This window comes from Gymnodraco acuticeps, unplaced genomic scaffold (assembly GCF_902827175.1).
Source record: "Gymnodraco acuticeps unplaced genomic scaffold, fGymAcu1.1, whole genome shotgun sequence".
Classification (NCBI taxonomy): domain Eukaryota; kingdom Metazoa; phylum Chordata; class Actinopteri; order Perciformes; family Bathydraconidae; genus Gymnodraco; species Gymnodraco acuticeps.
Genome location: NW_022990682.1, coordinates 658915 through 679376, shown reverse-complemented (window position 1 = coordinate 679376; position 20462 = coordinate 658915). Strand labels below are relative to the sequence as shown.

Below are 20462 nucleotides of genomic sequence, written 5' to 3'. Positions count from 1 at the left end.
ATATAATAATAATAATACATTGTAGAAGTTACGAGAAAGTAAAGACAAACATATTCTATCTAGTGTTTAACCGCACAGACAATTATGTCCTTAGAGTTCCCTACAATTTCATCTTTATTTAATATTTGCAGAGTAACTAAAACTATCTTCTAAATGAAGTGTAAAGTAAACTATTATCCTTTTACATGCGTGGAGTACGTATAAAGTAGCATACAATGGAAGAGCCCTATACCTATAAATTCAAGTTCTTCAAAATGTTACTTAATTACAGAATGCTTTACAGATTTACAGAGTAAATGTTTACCTTTTTAGTTAAATCCCACCACTGCAGACAATTTGGTTTTGCAGAATGCGTCACACTTGTGTCTGGACCTCTGGACGATTGGATTTCCAGATAATAGCTCCTAGATGTTTGAATGTTTTGAAATAGCTTACAGCGCCCCCTCTTGTTCAGGCAGTCTTTGCAACAGAAAGTGACGTCACCCATTCAGCTGCAGCAGGCAAGTCGAGGCAAACACCGGCTGGATCTCTGGACAGGCGATGCACGACACACACACACACACACACCGACATACACCGAGACAACCTGCGGGGTGGACACACACATCATCCGGGGGACCTCCACACATCAAGTCCCAGTGCATTATACCGGTGTGTTTTGGAACCGGTATTTGTCAGAACCACCAAGTGACAGATCCACGGACGGTGTCGCTGCAGGTTTCAGGACAATGACTCTGGAGGATGAGCTGACGAAAGCCGCAGCGAACGGGAACACGGCAACTGTGGAGGATCTGCTGCGGGCAGGAGCGCAGGTTAACGGGGTGAACAGCTTGGGACACACCGCTCTGCAGGTCAGTGCACCGGAGCCGCGGCATCCCCCGATAGCTTACAAGACAATATTCGCACTTAGAAATATTCATGAATTGAGTTGACCTCGGTGACGTATTTATAGCACCAACTTCTTTAACAAGGCTATTTGACGTTGTTTGTTAATGGCATATTTGACAAAGCAACGCACCTAAAAATGACGCGCAGTTGCGAGAGTTTTAATTATGAAACTGTTTATTTATTGAGGAAATACACATAGGCTATCAATTATCAAGCTTGTATTTTTAATCAAGCTAAATGAAACGAAACTAGAAGTTAGTGTGGAGCCTTTTAATGGTTGCACGATTTACAATTTAGAATTTCGTAACTGTTGTTTTTATTGCAGTTCGTAGTTTACGATTAGCTTGGTCTGGATCTTTACGGTTCAGTTTAAAGAATAACTAATTCCCTTCTTTAAAGTGCCTTTACACTCTAAAAACAGCTGGGTTAAAATCTACCAGAATTGGGTATAATATATATATATATAATATATATATATACATATATAATAGAGTAAATGCACTAGTTTTTCATAACTCCCTCCCAAACTCCTAAAAGAGTAAACCTCATGTGGGATTTAGGGCCCAGTTTGTAATCTCTGAAGCATGTTACCACAACACATGAGCAGTATTAACATCATAACACCTGACATTGAAAACCAGCATAATAGTAGCATTGTTTTTCTAGCCTTAAGTCTAAAGCTCTTAACATTCAGACTAAGTGCATTCGTGTTGTAACTTGAGATCAGGATATCATTAATTGTTAACATTACAGAAAAAGGAAATAATTTTTAGGATATAACTAAAAGGCAGCGTCTCAAATCAGCAGCAGCAGATTTTATTTAGCATTTTGTTGTATTGGGCTGTTAAACTATCTGTTTATACATTCATTTCGAGCTCTTAAGGCGAGGTCGTTTTAATTGGGTGAAGAATGGTTGCTCGATGCACAAAAGCGTGGCAATGAAAATCCTAACCTGGGTTCCTCCAAAACGGAAGCATAAAAGACACAAGTGGAAGTAAAATGCAGGAATAAAAAGCATAACATAGAACAAATATTTATTTATTTATTAGAATAAATACTGTATCACTGTGTCTGTAAAATGTATAGCCTTAATATGTGGGGAAAAAATATATTGAATGCTCTAATGATATGAATAGTTGGTTAAAAAAAAGAAGCGTTCCTGTCGTGTTCGTTTCTTCCCCTTACCTTGGAGTTCCCTGTCAGATTTGACCGGTGTGTTTTAACTTCTCTTATGAACACAAAAAACATGAATTATCATCAAAAATGTTGTAACACCACAATGTCTCAGACTGGTTCACATCTACGGTGAATATACAAAGTATAGACACTGGAAACGTATTCCAAAACGTGTGTGTCTCTTTGACGGGAACACCAGGTTTTACAAATGTGACTAAACCACTCAAAACCCAATGAAAGGGATGATCAGTCATTATTAAAATACTGTGGAGGATATCATAAGGCCTTGAGGCAATCAAATGTAAAACACAATATTTGAGAGCCAAACTAGTCTATGAGCCAAACACGACAGGACGGTTACTGAGCCTATTAGAATAAACGTACTGCAGGAAGCCTGTGGTATGCCGAAACAGGCCAGTTTCATCCCACAGGCCATAAGACTGTTTAACTCCTGAACTTCTGAAAGAACATCCACAACATTCATCTGTTTGCAACATAGCCTATATATATATCTCTCAATATTCCAATTACTTGTATAGACTATTCTGCACTATTTCTATTATATTATATTTTATTTACACTATTATCTGTTTTATTGTGTTGCACTGTTTGAAGAGCCTGTGACCTAAGCATTTAATTGTCATAACTACACTGTAGCTACACATGACAATCAAAGCCTTGCATCTTGAAATGTGGAATAAGAAGATTGTTTATATCAGATAGAGCAATGTATTTAAAAAATAAATAAAATGGCTGTAATCAATCCAAACTAGAATCTAACTCGGGGTATATTCTTCTAAAGGTGATGATGATGGGCAGCTCCCCGGTGGCTCAGCTGCTGCTGCGGCACGGAGCGGACCCGGCGGTGAGTGACCGGAGCACTGGGAGCTCCCCGCTGCACGACGCGGCCCGGACCGGGTTTGTGGACACGGTGCGGCTGCTGGTGAAGAATCGGGCTGATCCGCAGGCCCGGGACAATAAAGACAACCGACCCGTCGACCTGGCCCGGCAGCACGGACACACGGAGGTGGAGGATTATCTACAGTCTCTACCGGACACCGAGTGACGCTGGACGTTAATGAAGGGATACTGGGGCATGGAGGGCCTTCTGTCTGAAACATAGGATGTTTTGCTGTAAAACGTTTTTTTGTATTTATTTATCGGATGTTTTGTAGGTATTGCATTTTTAACGAAATCTTTGTCAATATGAGGCTGTCATGACAAATCAGTAAAATATGGTTATTGGCCATAATGTCTAATAATAGCTACACAAATCGGTTAAGATTTATTCTGCGTTGTATAATAGAAATATTCCGAATATATAACTGTATAGGTGAACAGTCTTCCTATAATATTTGTTCATGACATTGTATTTTTAAATTAAGATTAGTGTTAATTTTTCGTCTAAAACGATATGAGATCATTTGAATAATGTCGACTATTTAACCAAAGCCATTCAAAATGTTTTGCACACCCAACATTAGTGTGACTAAAGCACTATTATGTTTGTTCTGCAGACTCGGAGTGTCACTTCCTGTTTTTACAAATGATATGCAGACCTCGCATTGTATGCACTTTAATAAAATGTCATTTTAAGTGTGTTAATGGTGCAGATTAGAAGCAGCACTAATATGGTAATGTCTATTGTCTAAAGGATGGATTACAACAACAACAAAAGGTACTAAAGAATGAATAACCACAAAAAACGACTATTATATTTTTATTATTCAGTTTCAAATTGTTTGAAAGTTCCACATTAGCTAGCTGACTTTCCTTAGATTCTTCTTAATATAGTTTTAGGAATATTGTCAGAGGGATCATAGCGAAGGCTTTTCCTGACACTGCTTGGTAAATATTAGGCTCATGATTGTTTGTCCTCAGGTGACCTCACAGTTTAACTGATGGGAGTTCCTTAATGTATCTTCAATGGAACGTTTAAGACGTGATGATTACCAGAAGATAGTCAACTTAAAGCAGCTTGGACTTCTGTAATAACGTCTAATGATTTCCTAATAAAATAAAATATAGTTGTACACCCAATGGATTGCCGTTACGGTCTAATGCATTTATACTTGCAGAAAGAACAAGGAACAGGAAACATTAAAAATACACAAACGTGACTAATACCGAAACCCAACAGGAATAATGTCAGGCAGTAAATAAAGTTGAAAGCATCATTCAACCTATAGATATTAACTTTAACATCCAGGGCAATCAGCTTGTATTTTACAATACATTTTGTTCATTATGTCAAACTGTAAGGGACCGGAAATTCCAATCTGAACTCTCTCTTCAGGAGGATATTAATGCACAATTACATCGTATTTTAAAGGTATTTTTCCCATTCATATTGACCTTTCTTAGCCAAGACTAAAAGTATTTCACCCTGTATTCCAATTCATGTTTGAACATGTGTAAAACTTCAATGCAAATGGTAAGATGCTCTAAGTGAATAGTTCACTTCTCTGTAGTTTTTATTGACCGGTTTTGTGCTGAATAATGCATTTATTTTATATAGACAAGTAAACAAAGAGTAAAAACTAAAGTTAGTAGCTGTCTTTAGATACTGTGCCGCGTGATGACATTTAGGAGCAGCCAATGCAGATTAGAGAAGAAAAAAATAGGACACGGAAACATTTGTAAACTTTAACAAAAATTGCCAATTTCATTACATGCTTATTCCTACAGTATAGGTCAAAGTCACTCAGTGTAAAAAATGAAGAGAGTTTTTTAACCCAGTTTATTTATGATAACTGGAAAACAGTTTGCATGTACAGTGCAGATCTTAGCTATACATGTTTTGTCTATATTTATATTGGATGCTGCAGGTTTTTGATTCACAAGCGTCATGAAGAGCAAACACAAATTAAAGTATACTCAACAAAATATTAACAAATTAAAATGTGCCCCTAAAAAAATATATATTTCTAGCATTAGTAACAAGACAACGTTTTGCTCAAAGTGTATTCAGGGATTTGAAATATAGGACTGGACTACAATAGGTTCAAAGTAGACTTTAAAATGAGTTGTAACCAAGGCAACAAAGTGCTAAAGTTGCAACGCATTAAAGCAATAGCAATAAAGACACCAACGGTTTACATGCAAATATATAATTTTGTTAATATTTGTGTATCTTCACCACCAAAAATATAAATCCACAAAGATTGTATATCTAGAATAATCTTTAGAAGACTTTAAACCTTTGTTGATCTTTTGAGATTGTTTTAAATGTTTCTCGTACCTTAACATGATGTAGGACTGACCGCAGAGTGACGACACTGATGCTTGTTCCGGAGAAAAAGGGTGGCCTGTGATTGAGTATGAGGTGGGGGGGTTTTACTGGAGATTCATGAGTGTATTTTAACTCAAGGAAAAACAATAAAACTCTAGCTGAAGACAGAGCACATGCAATAATTATGTGAGGCACTTTCTTGTGATTCACTGATGACAAACGGCAGGCAGAGTTGAGTCGGTGGAGGGGTGGGTGGGGTCCGGGATCCTTTTTCTACTACACTGTTTTCTGCACGCTCAGTGTTTGGGTAACATCACTGAAGACTGGGCCATTGTCTGCAAGAGAAAGAGCAAAACAGCCTTGTTTCCCGAATACATCTCACCGATAAACAGAAACTATCATTACATTTCAATCCTGTGAGTTTCAGGTTAGTCTGAGGTAACAACAAAAAGGAAAAACAGCAGACAATTTGATTTTTTTAAAGCTTCAATAAAAACAGATGTTTCTATTATCTTTACCGCCAATTAAAAATCAAATCTTTTATCATTAGGGAGCTTTTTAGAAGTGTCGAGTGTGAATAATGCAAATAACAAAAGATCACTAACAATGTGTTGGAACGCTAGTCAATAAAAGCGAGAGTTACGTGGGAAGGAACTTTGGGATTTGAGTCTTTGCAGACCATGTACATGCACAGAAACCTATGTAACACTACAGGAAAGGGAAAACCCCTAAAGCAGAATAGGGTCATTTTAAATGATCCGTTTAAAAAATGTGCACCGGTAATCACACATTTATTATTTTGATTACCGCATAGTTTGAGTTAAGACTGTAATATAGTCGGGTGTATGTACCTTTTATGCTCAATGTTTTTAAACACAGATTTCAATATTAAGTCAAACCAGATGGATTTCATTGTGTTAAACCCAGTGTTGGGACTAACACGTTACAAAGTAACGCCGTTATTTTTGGTAGTAACTAGTACTCTAACGCAATACTTTCTAAATCCAGTAACTTAGTTACCGTTACTACATGGTGCGTTACTCCGTTACTGCGTTAGTTTTTTTATATAGTCAACAGCCAGGCGAACAGAGATGAGAACTGTACTTAAGTACAGTACTTGAGTAAATGTACTTAGATACTTCCTGTGTCACATGCGGAGACGCGCTGTGGGCTTTGTGTTGTTTACTAACAAGACCATCATGGCGGCGGCGGAGCTCAAGTCTAGTTTCTCCACCTGGAGATATTCTCACTATTTCACTTTTGTCGAGCACAAAGAAAAGAACGTTTTAGTTAAATGTAAGTTGTGTCTTGGCGGGTCAAAGATCCTATCTACTGCCCAAACCAGTAATTCAAATCTCTTAAAACAAATGCAAAAACAACATGCTGGGACGAAGCTAGTAGCTAAGACCACAGAGACTCAGCCGACGCCACTCCACCTCCACCTAAGCAACAGCGGCTGGATTTTAACCAAGGGACTGCTATCCAGGGAAAAGTCGATAAAGCCATTGCACGGTATGTTGTAGAACACATGCAGGCTATTGCTACAGTGGAGTCACCCGCTTTCAGGGAGCTAGTTAGCATGATAGCATGACCGGGCAGCACACGGCATATGGGACGGAACACTTTTTCCAACTACCTGGAGAAAGAATATACAAAAATGGAAAGCCAGCTAATATCGATGCAATCCAGATAGTATATAATGCATGTCAAGTTGATCAACAGATTGTATTATTCTCCAATGCAATAACAGTACTGAAATTAAGGCTATAAGGGCTTTAATGGGAGCCATTTGTGTAAGTAACGAAAACGTTACTTTTCACAGTAACGCATTACTTTTTGGTGTAAGTAATCAGTAAAGTAACTGAGTTACTTTTGAAATGAAGTAACTAGTAATGGTAACTAGTTACTGGTTTTCAGTAACTAGCACAACACTGGTTAAACCCTATGAAAAGCTGCAACACAGCACCATGGCAGTGTCTGAGTCATCGCACTCTTATGGCCCTACGACTTCTCGATAATGACCACCTTCATGACTGTCTACTGTTTTCAGAGATTCTGCTCTTTCGAAACACAGTGAAAAACGTGGCTCTGTGATAGGCAGTATAAATGAGATGTCCTTTGGAGATAGTCTGGTCAAATGTCAACAGACCCTATTTCACAACCTCTCTAAAGACATACAAAATGGGAATGAATCATAAAGTTGACAACTTACTTTCAAAGTCTTAATTGTGTGTGCCCAGTCCATCTGACTGATCTGAGGTATGGCAGTGAGCAGGATGCTGCTGGCCTTGTTGGAGTTCTCCTTCATCGTCTTCAGGACGTTGTCGACACAGACCTGTGACAAGGGAGGAAAAACATCCGGTGATAAGAATCACTGACAGACATGCAAAGTCCTTTAAATGTCAATCACTTTATACTTCCAGGTTAAAATGTACTTTGACATTAGCAATGACGGTAAAATGGAACCATCGCATTGTAAATAACCTTGTAAATAAAATATTAATAGACATGTATGGCAGCAATGCATGATGGAAGAAAGACACTGATAAAATTACATGTTGTTACCATTTCAAAATATCCAATTTAATTAAAAATAAATGTAATCGGCAAATAATTACATTTTAGATGTAAAGCCGATTATGAACAACCTTATGTAAATATCTTTATGGCACTGCCGTAACGCTTTAAATTAAGGCAAGGCAATGGAGAAGATCAGTATATTGTTTTTCTGGCAGCCAGCTGTGCCCTTTACTCCAATGAAGTATTACATGGGTTTCATTTTGTAATTGAGTGTTGAGCCATTTCACCTGACATTTCTAAGACACTGGCAATCATCACATTGTTCACCTGACTAACATTGTGACAAGAAGAGGGAAATGCATTTGAAAATGTTGCAATAAGTCTGCTATTTTGTATCTTCTGTAATGACGTAAGGAAACTGAGGCCTCTGAAATACAGAAAGGTCTGCATGAAAAGAAGCGATACGATCAGTTACTCATTAATACAGTGGACAGTACATTAAGTCACAACATCACTTCTGTTTCCTGTGTTTTCTCCTGCGACCTTGATTAACCCCCCTCTTTAGCGCTTTGTGTTTATATCACAGTCAATGACTAGGCTCATGATTTTGTGGTATTTGCAGGAGGAAGACAGTGCAGCTGATGACTCAGAGTGACTCAACCTCCTCTGGCAGGGCTTCCACCGGAGGCTGGAAGGCAAGCAGACTGAGGCAGGAGGTGGTAGGAGGCTAGGAAGGAGTGAAGAGGGAGGGATGGGGGGGGCGGAAGGATGGGGGGGGGCGGAAGGATGTGTGGCGAGCGTTCGGCAACCGGAGGGGGAAGAGGTCAGCTGCAGGAACTCGGAAGTGGAGTTGTGAGTTTGGCTGGATCTGTGTCAAATAAGCCCGAAACCGCCCACACGCCGTATATCAGCCGCACTATCGGAATCTGACAGAGGGGGGGGGCAACCAGAAGCCAAAAGAAGCCACACATACTACAGTCGGCCTACAGAGCACAGATGCTGTCGAGATTCCATCAAACCCATACAATTACCCACCATCTGGTCTGAGAGTCAAATGTTTTTCTTTATGATGTAACATGTTTTTACTAACTTTAGTCTTCCTACCTACGATTGAACCGTCTTCAAACAGCACCCAATGTTTGCAATTTCCGTTTCCTTTTCAAATATCATGGGGAGGTAATGTTGACTTTCACTAACATTTTCCATTTTGTTGGACAATGATTGTACCCGAACAATATTTGACTATTCATATACTTGTAAAAACCTCAATGCTCTGCAGCAAAACCTGAAGAGAGGCTAAAGCACCCGAACGCTGCGTTTCCTGCTACAAGAAGACATGGATCACTGCGTTTTACAGTAAGGACCTTTTTGTCACATGCACAACCGAGAAAATCTTCCAGTCGCAGGAAGTAAGGGAAAAAACAAGCGAGTGATTGTATTTCATTAAAGCGCCAGTGATTCATATTCAGTAACACATCACCAAGGCTTAACAGATGGAATAATCAGGCCGGCGAGAGCAACCAAAGCGGCTCATAGTAAGAAGACTGAAAAGGGTTTTGGTTTGGTATCATCTTTCTTTATAGATATACCTTTGTCCCTTTGTCATCATTTCCACATGTTTCTGTGAGAGAAATGACTAGAACAATCACTTTTCTAGCTCACGGTTAACATGGGAGCATTGGATAAAGTTCACCAAAGATTATTTTAATTAACCGTTTGGTATCTGTATGACTAGAATACACATAGATACCTTTACTAGAATAGAAGTATACGATTAAATCCTCTTTTTATCGACAAACATATAGACAGTGCAGCACACAGTCAAATGTAGACTCATTTAAACCCATCCTAGTATAAGGAGCAGTTTTTTGCAAATGCATACACAACTCTTTGTTCTTTTATTATTATTAATTTTCATGTGTTTTTGTCGTGGTTGTAATTGTCGAGGAGTTGCAACGAACACAAAGGAGTTTCCAAAAAGTATAAACTAACTAAGCTTGTGTCACACTCTGCTAATGCTGACTCAAACAAGGCGTAAACCAGAACAAACACACATAATAAAACAGGTCTGCGCTCCTAACATCCAGCACGCCACTCACCGCCTCCTCATGCTCCTTCCAACAGTCGTAGTCCGTTGCCATGGCGATGCTGGCATAGCACAAGCCCGCCTCCTTGGCCAGGACGACCTCGGGCACCGTGGTCATGTTGATGACGTCGGCGCCCCACTGGCGAAACATGAGGCTCTCGGCCCGCGAGGAGAAGCGCGGCCCCTCGATGCTCAGCATGGTCCCTCCAACGTGGCATTTGACCCCCAGGCTCCGGGCCACCTCCACCAGAACCTGCAGGAAACAGAGAGGTAGTTGTGATGGACGCTTCTGAAGCAATGGAGACTCAGAGAGACACAGGGAGAGCTGGAACTGTGATGGCAAACACTGATGGTTTATTTGGAGCTTCGGCCGGAGAATTCACAAGACATGTGCTGAAGATCTCTGCACATTGGAGCCATAAAGAACACCAGATGTATCTAATGTGGGAACTGTTGACGTGGTGTGAATAGCTGTTCATCTCATTCTATAACCTGAAGTGTTAGAAGAATACAAACAATACAACTATGCTGTGTTGTATCTGTTTTTCCAGGTAATATTTTAGTCTACCGAGATAAGTATTAGGAAATACGAGGCTGTTCTGCCATTAACGAATATTGCGCATTCTGTCATTTGGACAATGCAATATTATATAATAATAGCGTGCGGTGACAATCCCCAGCCGGTAACATTATACAGCGTTTCTACAATAGCCACAATACTAAAAACCGAGTAGTGTCCTCATTAGTTAAAGGCTTTAATAAAAAGGTGAGTTTTAAGGAGTGAGTTTTGCGTTCCTGATAAATGATCGAGTCATTGTGCAGCCATAGTTCTGAATACTATTTAAATGTTAACTTAAATACATGTAGAGATCATTATGTAATAACAAAACAAACAATCTCTAGGTGGTGCCGAGTCATAGTATAACTGGATATTCCTCTATTTCCACGGGGACTGCAGAGTCACACCACAATTATTTCAGACATCTAAAATATGAACGTGCCCATCGATGGAAATCTTTTAAGTTGATGCCCAACCCAATCTGTTGTTCGTGACTCTGGCATTGGAAGTCAATAGTTAAATAGCCAGCTGCACCCTGGTGATCATCTTCTGAAGCAATGGAGACTCAGAGAGACACAGGGAGAGCTGGAACTTTGATGGCAAACACTGATGGTTCATTTGGAGCTTCGGCCGGAGAATTCACAAGACATGTGCTGAAGATCTCTGCACATTGGAGCCATAAAGAACACCAGATGTATCTAATGTGGGAACTGTTGACGTGGTGTGAATAGCTGTTCATCTCATTCTATAACCTGAAGTGTTAGAAGAATACAAACAATACAACTATGCTGTGTTGTATCTGTTTTTCCAGGTAATATTTTAGTCTACCGAGATAAGTATTAGGAAATACGAGGCTGTTCTGCTTTTGTGACTACGTTTCAACAACATTTCATGTCTTTGTCGTTTTAAAATGATTTTGCAAAAAACCTGCAGAAAACGCAGGTTGGAAGAATAAAAAGTGACAGAACAGAGTTTGCTATGCCTTAAAAAGTCAAACAAAACGAAACAATGAATGAGTCAGAGTCAGAATGACCGGAATCTTGACCTCTAATCAAAGTTAAAATTGTGCATCCTGAAATTAGGATATGAGCAGGGGTTAAATTGTGCCGGGGCTGTCCGGAGCTCAGCCCCCGCACATAGGACGATGCTCTGATGTCATCACCCTCACACATTTGTCATACGTTTACAAAAAACGATATACATGTTAAACGTTTCGCGTTCTTAATATAGACTTTATTTAGGGTCGATATGTGTTGACTTTACTTTAGAATAGCAGATCTCTGTGACCGGATATAGTTTTTCGGCTTAGTGAGCGTGTCTCTGCTCAGGAGCTGCAGCACCGCCCGGACTCCTCCTCCGCTCCTCCATGTAAAGAGTCTGCAGCGGTGCCAAACCACCCGGCCCGTCTTGTAACACGGAGCTCGTTTCCTAAACCACGCTGAAAAAAGCTGAGTTATGATCGGTCATAATTAAATAGTTTACGGTGAGATTTACCCGCATACTTTTGGCCATACTCGCGCAGCCCTACAAATGAACTGAGTTTTCCACACAAATGGTCTTTAGCAAGTGTGCAGAGCGATGTTGATTTCAAATAGCAATTTGAAGGGTGGATATTTCTAAAAAAGAATGTGTGTATATATTAATAATTTAAAATGTAAATTACTTTATTTGTAGTACTTTCTATTTAATTGAAATAGTACTTTCTATTTCATTGAAATTGAAAGTACTGTTTTCCAATTGTTATGTAAGGAGAAAAAATTGTAAATATTAAATTTGAAGTTAAAAATGTATTAGAAAGTTAAATATCAGATTTCATGTTAAAATAATATTGGAGACAAATCATACAATAGTTGAGGAAGTAACATGTGTGAAACGAGATAAATGTGCTGGTATTTAAGAGCTCACCTCTCTGGTTCGGTTGCAGAAAGGCTCGGCCATGGGGATGTGACTAACTCCTGGAGGGCTGCTCGGCTGCCCGTCATACAGAGTCTGAGCTCTCTTGGTCGTCCTGGAAACAAGAGCAGGAAGTACTGATAGTTAGTATCCTGGCAACACACGGAAGTTCCAGATGCCTTAGTTAGGTTTTGTTAAAAAAATAACTAAATCTATGTAAATATTTGATTTGTTTTGTAATTATGAAAATGGATTCTAATGTAAAAGTAAATAATAGAATATGACACTTTTTCAGATTCTAACTGTTTTCGATTAGGTTAGCAATTCACTTTTTAAATGAAAAAATTTAAAGTAGAAAGTTTATCAACAACAACAACAAAAACAGACAATAGAAAACATTCAAATCAAAAAGCAAATCTTTTAATTATTAATTAACAGGGTATATGCAGGAATCCTAAAAAAAAAAAATGCAATACCTTTTTTAAGACCCTTTCCATACATTTTAAGACCTCATCGCCACTTGGAGTTCTAACCGTCTACATTGGCGACGCAGTTCACCTCACATTGACTATATACAGTATTGATTGTCCTTCCTCCTTATCTTCCAACCATTTGGACGCAGACTTGCATTTCCCCGTAACGATGTTGTTTAACAACCGGTGTAAACGGACCTTCTCGCGCTATCAAGCAGTGAGCGTGCGATGTCCTGTTCAGATGACGTCAAATCCAACGGGATGCCATAAATAAACTACACAGAATCACACTACACACCTACGCAATGATTACATTCAGGCACACTGTAGAATACAACCTCTTTGGACAATTTATATACTTATTGAAAACAAGCTACAAAATGTAAAACCTTGGAAAATGCCGTTTAATATTTTTTAATAGCCTTAATTTTCGCTAAATTGATTCATCAACTTCTAATACTTTCTAAGACCCCGCGGACACTCTGATTAAGGAAACAGTGTCAACATGAACACTAATGACATCAAGAACCAAGCAGCTAAGTTATTTGTTTATGTCAATCATTATCTAAACAGCATTGTATTGCTTCTCATACATTATCATGTTATTGTGTCTTTGTTCTATTAATGTGCGTCTATGGCGATCCTCCAAGGCAAGGCAAGTTTATTTATATAGCACCTTTCAACACAAGGCAATTCAAAGTGCTTCACAAAAAACGAAAGACATTAAGAAAATGGCATTTCAAATCAGTCATTAAAAAGAAAAGATAATAAAAGAAACATTAAAAGAAAAAATACATGGATAAAAGTTACAGTGCAGTTTAAGATGTGAATAGTTCAATTAAAAGCAGCGGCAACAAGAAAAGTCTTTAGTCTGGATTTAAAAGTAGTCAGAGTTTTAGCGGACCTGCAGGTTTCTGAGAGTTTGTTCCAGATATTTGGAGCTCCTAAGGAAAGCTTGCCACAGGACTTGTATAACCGGAATAACGATAAACATCCTGAATCCTGAATGTGTGTGTTTGAAAAAGCAGAGCGTTCTGGCGGTACACTTCAAGTTAGGATGAATTCTTTCCTGCATTAAACTATTCAATATTTGATGAACAGTCCCTTCACAGCTATTCAGGAGTATCAACACATCAGCAGCCGCCGCCCGGCCTCTTTTACAACGCCAACAACGGCCACCGCGGCTCTGCTGATTCAGCGAGTTTCCTCCTGGCACAGTGCCAGCCTGCAGCTCTTTCTAGAGCCTGAGTCACTCTGCTCAGCGACATGAGAACATCTGGGGTTGTGTCCCTGTATACGCTCAGCTTTGTTTTGTTCTGAAAAGGGATACACGATTTAGAACAATATAATGATAAAGCAATTCTGATATGACAAAAAAAAACGGAAAGGCAATGATCATTTTTGAGAGATTATTTACATTATCATGATTTTTTTATAAAAGTATTTGCACCAAACAAGGATATTTTTTATAAAATATGTAGATGGCAATACTTCATTCGGGATGAGATTTGTACTTGTTCTGCCATTAACGAATATTGCGCATTCTGTCATTTGGACAATGCAATATTATATAATAATAGCGTGCGGTGACAATCCCCAGCCGGTAACATTATACAGCGTTTCTACAATAGCCACAATACTAAAAACCGAGTAGTGTCCTCATTAGTTAAAGGCTTTCATAAAAAGGTGAGTTTTAAGGAGTGAGTTTTGCGTTCCTGATAAATGATCGAGTCATTGTGCAGCCATAGTTCTGAATACTATTTAAATGTTAACTTAAATACATGTAGAGATCATTATGTAATAACAAAACAAACAATCTCTAGGTGGTGCCGAGTCATAGTATAACTGGATATTCCTCTATTTCCACAGGGACTGCAGAGTCACACCACAATTATTTCAGACATCTAAAATATGAACGTGCCCATCGATGGAAATCTTTTAAGTTGATGCCCAACCCAATCTGTTGTTCGTGACTCTGGCATTGGAAGTCAATAGTTAAATAGCCAGCTGCACCCTGGTGATCATCAGTAGCAGCAGTGTGTGGGACAAACTCAGCCGAACACACTCAGCCGAACACAATGCCTGTTGATGCTACAGAAATTAAGTTATCCTGGCATTTCATTAGCTATGTCATTTCAGGATCATTGTTGCACTGAATGGCTCCCACAGCCTTTAATTATGAAATATTTAAAATATTCTTAAAATGCAAAAAGGATATACAATGGATTACTAAGCCTCACATATACACACTGCAACACAGTAACATCATTGGAGTGTATCCTTGCACCCATGTTGAATTAAATGTGTTTGTGTTGACAAGCTACTTCTAAGTTATGTGTTTTAGTTTATTGTTACAACTCGCATACATTCGCTAAATTCTCCAAATGAGATGGTGACATGAAAATGTGTTTGATATCAAATCAAAACAAGATAAATTAAGTCAAGGGTCAAACTTGTGAGACAGTGGTGTTTGGCATAGAGCTAGCAGCACTAAAAGAGAGTATGGCTAGCAGTAGACACAGAAAACAAATAAGCACTGGAGACAAGTTGATACAAGAAAGGCCTTTACAAACTTGCCGTCACATGCTGCCTGCAGGACAAGTCTGAACAAGTCCCAACAAACACAACTTCCTCATTTCTGATAAATGGTCTGTGCTTAATGTTGGCAGAGGAGCTATTCACTAATAGAAAGCAAAGCCACAGGCGGTCGTACGCGAGGGAACACACTGACACCACTGTGGGTGTCTCCATTCAGCCAGCTGTGTGGCGACTCATTGGTAACTGAAGTCTTCCCACTGACACAGCACCTCTCACCGCACATATTGAGTTATTTCATGGGAGTCATTTAAGTCAGCTAACAGAGAGACTCTCACACTCCCACAGGGTAATGCTACACATTAAGTATAGATGTAAATGCCTGGAGGTCAGACACTGTGGAGATAGTATGCTTTCCCATGTCAATGAAAAAGAAAGACATTCGCAGGAAGAATGAGCGAGGGGTTCTAGTGACCAAAAAACTGAAATATTAAAGCGTGTTAATTTTGTTGCAACTCAAGTCTTCGAAAATATGAATAGCGGGAGTTAATACAGTTTTAAATAAAGAGGCATTAGTCAACCTGTTTAACAATAACAGCACTGTCAAAGCAAAGTATAATTACAGTCATTTCCAAAAGTCAACTTGAAAATAAGTGAAGGGAAGTGTGTAATCATGTGAAGAAGATCTCACACAGTATTATCCACTATAACGTGGTAGTGGCTACAAGCTCAGTGAATTGAATGAATGAGAGCTGAAGGGTGAGAAAGTGATACACAAAATGACACAGACAGGAAGTAGCCGTGACGACAAAAATATCTCTGTAACATGTATTGGTGTCAAATGTTTCCAGAGAACAAAACAGTGACAGCATTTTGTTATTCTCACTGAAGCCCTGATCAAATGAAGACACTTAGAAATCCAACAAAACATCAGGCAAAGGTAATAATCCTTCCCACTGAGAATAAAAGTGAACAAATATTGGTTTGAAAGATGCAAACCTAAGTCAAGTCAGTCCTTCCCTGTTTGTTACTCAGCTATCTGGACGATCCTGTCACGAGATGTGTGGGAGGATTTGTTGTGTACAGTCATTACAGAATGACATTTAAGTGTATTCATATGTATTTAAGTATTGTACTTGCAGGCCGCACTATGAGGAGCCCTGAGTTAAAGTAAGGACAAGGGTGGAGGGAAAAAGAACAACCTTTGAGAGAAGGTTAAAGAAGAGCTATGTGATTTTGAACGCAGCCCTGGTATTCTTCACTCACCAGGAAAAATATGCTACTTTTTTTTGGTCAGCCTTCAAATAGAGGTCTTGCAACGACTTCATGTTCTCACTGGGGCTGCACGATTTGGGGAAAATAACGAGATGCGATTGTTTTGACTGATATTGCAATTACAATACAATTTACATGGGAGGGATTGATATTTTTTTACATCATTATTCTAATTATCATTGACCAATATATTAAAAAACGATCATGGTGTGAGGATCAGTTAAAAATTATAAAAACTATTTCTTTTATTGCAATAGTCAATTTGGCAGTTTTGGTCAAATGTAGATGAGTTGTGCAACAGTGGCTCAGTCTGTAGGGACTTGTTCTTTGAACCGAAGGGTCACATGTTCACGTCCCAATCGGTGCTGCCCACTGCTCCGAGTACTAGGATGGGTTAAATGTAGGGATGCACGATAATTATCGGCCCGATATTAGGAATTATGACGTCATCCCGATAAACCTGATCCCAGTATTAATAGCCCCGATAATATACAATATATTTTTTGGGTAAAAAAAAAGAAAAAATACTGCGGTGTGGGTGGATTGGGATGAGGGGCGCTTGTTTTTCACTCGGCTCCTCCCGTTTTGCCAGTACTGTGGTATTAGTGGTTTAGGAAGAGGGGAGTTTTTCACAAATCCAGCGCTCCCTAACTCATGCCTGGCTGTGACGTAAATGGTGTGCGGCCGTGAAGCCAGGACAGTAAACAAACATGTCGTCGGTGGTATGGGCGTTGGAGCTATGTGCAACTCAAGGCATATGCTCGAACCGGAGCTGCCTGGACGCTGCAATCATGTTGCACACTATCCGTGCTGAGTGTGCTGACTTTTCGTACAATGTCCCACTGTCTGGCTTCCTGCATAAAGTCAAGTGCTCAGAGCAGTTGTGGCGAAATGTCGCTCCTCTGTTTTCATTTAAACAGCTCCGTATATCCGTTAGCGCAGCTAGCTAGCACCAGATGCTAACAACAACAATGCACGCAAGGTCTCTCTCTCGCTCGCTCGGGCCACACATACACACACCCTCCCGGTCCTCCAGATGGCCAGTCGGTGCCTGCCGGTGAGCGTGGAAGTGTGGTCTGCCACAAGCGGGCGGTAGGAGCGGGGCTGTCAGCATCAGCTTGTAGATGGTATTTTAAACTCGATGCGCTCTGAAACTACGGGGCGGCCGAGGAAAAAAAATACACATGCGTTAATCGCGTTAAAATAATTAGTGGCGTAATTTTTTTTTATTAGCGGTTATCGGTATCGGTCTTGAGAAGCAGGAAGTTATCGGTATCGGTTTCAAAAAACCAATATCGTGCATCCCTAGTTAAATGCAGAGGTCCAATTTCGCTGTGTGCTGTACTACGTGCATGTACATGTGTGACAAAATTCTTCTTGCTCTTCAACCCTAGTTATCACTTTGTACTGCTTCATATAAGGATTTCACGACTCTATGACGAATGGCTTTTCAACGATTCTAATCGGGAACATATTTCATGTTCTGTCTGATTAACATCAGTAGAAAAAAGAATAACATAGCTAAACATATCTTTAACATTACTAACACAAAATACGAAAAATACAATTTAAATGCTCTGACATAATACCGTTTTTAATTCTTCCTGAGAGTATGTGGAAAGAATAAATAAATATCTGAACCCTAACATGTTGTTGTGTTCAGACCCCACTCACCTGTCGATGAAACTGATCGATGAGGACGATGTCTCCGGGCTGGATCTCTTCCCGGAGCGATCCGCAGGCCGTGGTGACGAGCAGATGAGTGCAGCCCTCCTCTCTCAGAGCCCAGATGTTGGCCTGGTAGTTCACATTGGACGGCATTATGGTGTGTTGTCTCCCATGCCTACAAAATGAGGGAAAAGTAGCATTTAAGATATTCATTGTTTATCCAATTTGGGTGAATATATGCAGTAAAAATTGATATCCACTAGATGGAGCTTATAGAGAGCATTTCATAATTCACTTTTTAAAGTAGAGTAAAACATCCTTTCTCACCTTGCAAGGAGCACACACTCCACATTCTTTATCCTCCCCAGTATTAAAGCATCAGAGGGCTGTTCAAGGAAAGAAGAATAATCCAATTAATCAAATTGATTTTAAGGTGATATTTGTCATTTATACTACGATTTTCTTCGTTTTTTTATACTGGCTTAACTAATTATATTGTTGTCAAATTGAATCTAACTGCTTCCTGTTTAATTTTTCTTTATATATTTATTATTTTTTGTTCTTTGACGTGACTTTTATTGTATATTTAATTAAATGTATTATGTTGAAAACATACTGTAATAAATAATTTACAAACATATGCAAGTAGAGCGTATTGTTGACACTGCTCTGCATAATGGAAAAAGCGTTGGACCACAAAATACAACTCACCTTCCCGTAAGGTGTGTCAACGTATCGCTCAGTCCTTCCCTCCAGGATATCAGGGTCATCAAGGCCGGAACCACCAATTATCCCAATCTTAACAGAAATAAGAAAGTCGTCAATAAACATTGTAATTATTAGCCAAACACTTCCTTTTGTGTGCCAATATAAAACACAATAAATATAACTTTTCAACGTTTGTTTTATGTACAGTGTAGAGAATTGCAGCAAGAGCTAAACACAACAAATATATATAAAAATAAGGTTTTGAAAACAAAGTAAGCACATATTCAAATAAGTCTCAATACAAAGTGAAAAACTGAAATCCAGGATGATAAGATGTGGTTTAGTTCCCCTAAGGGAGTAGGATCTCTGTTTGTATACACAAAGCATGAACAATTACTCAAGTATCTCTTATTTGCATTAAAGTAAAGTACTTGAGTAAAACATTAAGATACACCTTTACTGATCCCCAGTGGGGAAAGTGTAAAAGTTCCTGCAGCACCAAAAGGACAGACATGAATACAGATAGGTAGAAAGAAAAAATGAAATACCAATGTGACCATAGTGTGATTTATACAAGCAGTCAACTGGAAACCGTCTCAGTCTCAATGTAGCTAATAAAAACACAACAATTGTTATACATACTACCTATTTCACATGATATGATATTCTGCCATTAACCCCCTACACACAGGTCCTTTAGTATAACAAAATACAGAGCAAGAGGCATTAACATTAACATTAACAATAGGCTATAGTATTATGTGGTACACACTTTTGTATGCACGTGTTTCTATCACTTTTTTTGTGAAATGTGTGAAAGCCTTGTTGTCTCTTGCATATATGTATTTGTTTAATGCAGCTGTCAGGGTGCACTCCTCCTGACCACGTGCCACACAAATACACCTGAGATGGTTCAACGTTAGCATGTATGTTAGCTTGTGTCATTTTCGTTTAGTTTATGTATTGCATATTATAACTACAATGGGCTAATAGAGTACGATGCTAACAGCTCGGTAACGTTATAACATTGTTCCGCATTCCCACATTTGTAGCGGCAGCACATCATGAAGCCACGTTTAGCTGACGTTAGCTACATTTATTCATTGATTTCCCTGTGCCAGTGTGTTTATAACATACACAGTTATGTTAGCGACACCACAGACCCGACCTTAAATATACGGTTTTTACCTTTATGGACACTGTGGAAGCCATGACGACAATGTTCTTGCCTGCTAAAGTCAATATATATGAAGAAATTGGGAGGATGAAGAATGTTACAGAATACAAACCGCTACATCCGCCAGAGAAGAGACCAACGGACAGTTCGCTTCCTGTTGACCTTCAAAATAAGAGAATGGCGATAAACTGACATTTCAGATGAGATGAATAGCCTTTTGTTGGGGCTATTTATTTAGAAATATTTCAATTCTGACTTGCTTGCCATTTATT

The 20462-nt window shown here is 39.1% G+C and overlaps 2 protein-coding genes across 2 annotated transcripts; one reads left to right on the top strand and one right to left on the bottom strand.

The window, feature by feature from the left end:
• Positions 1–521: 521 nt before the first annotated feature.
• On the top strand, positions 522–3770 carry cdkn2a/b (cyclin-dependent kinase inhibitor 2A/B (p15, inhibits CDK4)). Its single transcript, XM_034230179.1, has 2 exons — positions 522–851; positions 2867–3770. The coding sequence occupies exons 1-2, from the start codon at positions 729–731 to the stop codon at positions 3128–3130; spliced, it is 387 nt and encodes a 128-aa protein (XP_034086070.1). The 5' UTR covers positions 522–728; the 3' UTR covers positions 3131–3770.
• A 926-nt stretch (positions 3771–4696) lies between these two features.
• Positions 4697–20341, bottom strand: mtap (methylthioadenosine phosphorylase). Its single transcript, XM_034230180.1, has 8 exons — positions 20202–20341; positions 19017–19103; positions 18633–18691; positions 18308–18480; positions 12367–12491; positions 9916–10155; positions 7509–7631; positions 4697–5631 (listed from the first exon to the last, which is right to left on the bottom strand). Exons 1-8 carry the CDS (start codon positions 20223–20225, stop codon positions 5593–5595), a joined length of 870 nt encoding a protein of 289 aa, XP_034086071.1. The 5' UTR covers positions 20226–20341; the 3' UTR covers positions 4697–5592.
• Positions 20342–20462: the final 121 nt, after the last annotated feature.

Bases quoted from the DNA above. Each gene is read 5' to 3' on its own strand.
- cdkn2a/b (XM_034230179.1), top strand. From the start codon at position 729: ATGACTCTGGAGGATGAGCTGACGAAAGCCGCAGCGAACGGGAACACG. The intron at 852-2,866 runs GTCAGTGCACCG...ATTCTTCTAAAG, and splicing joins TGGGACACACCGCTCTGCAG to GTGATGATGATGGGCAGCTC.
- mtap (XM_034230180.1), bottom strand. From the start codon at position 20,225: ATGGCTTCCACAGTGTCCATAAAG. The intron at 18,481-18,632 runs GTGAGAAAGGAT...CTCATTTTGTAG, and splicing joins GAGTGTGTGCTCCTTGCAAG to GCATGGGAGACAACACACCA. The intron at 12,492-18,307 runs GTGGGGTCTGAA...ACTAACTATCAG, and splicing joins TCAGTTTCATCGACAGGTGA to TACTTCCTGCTCTTGTTTCC.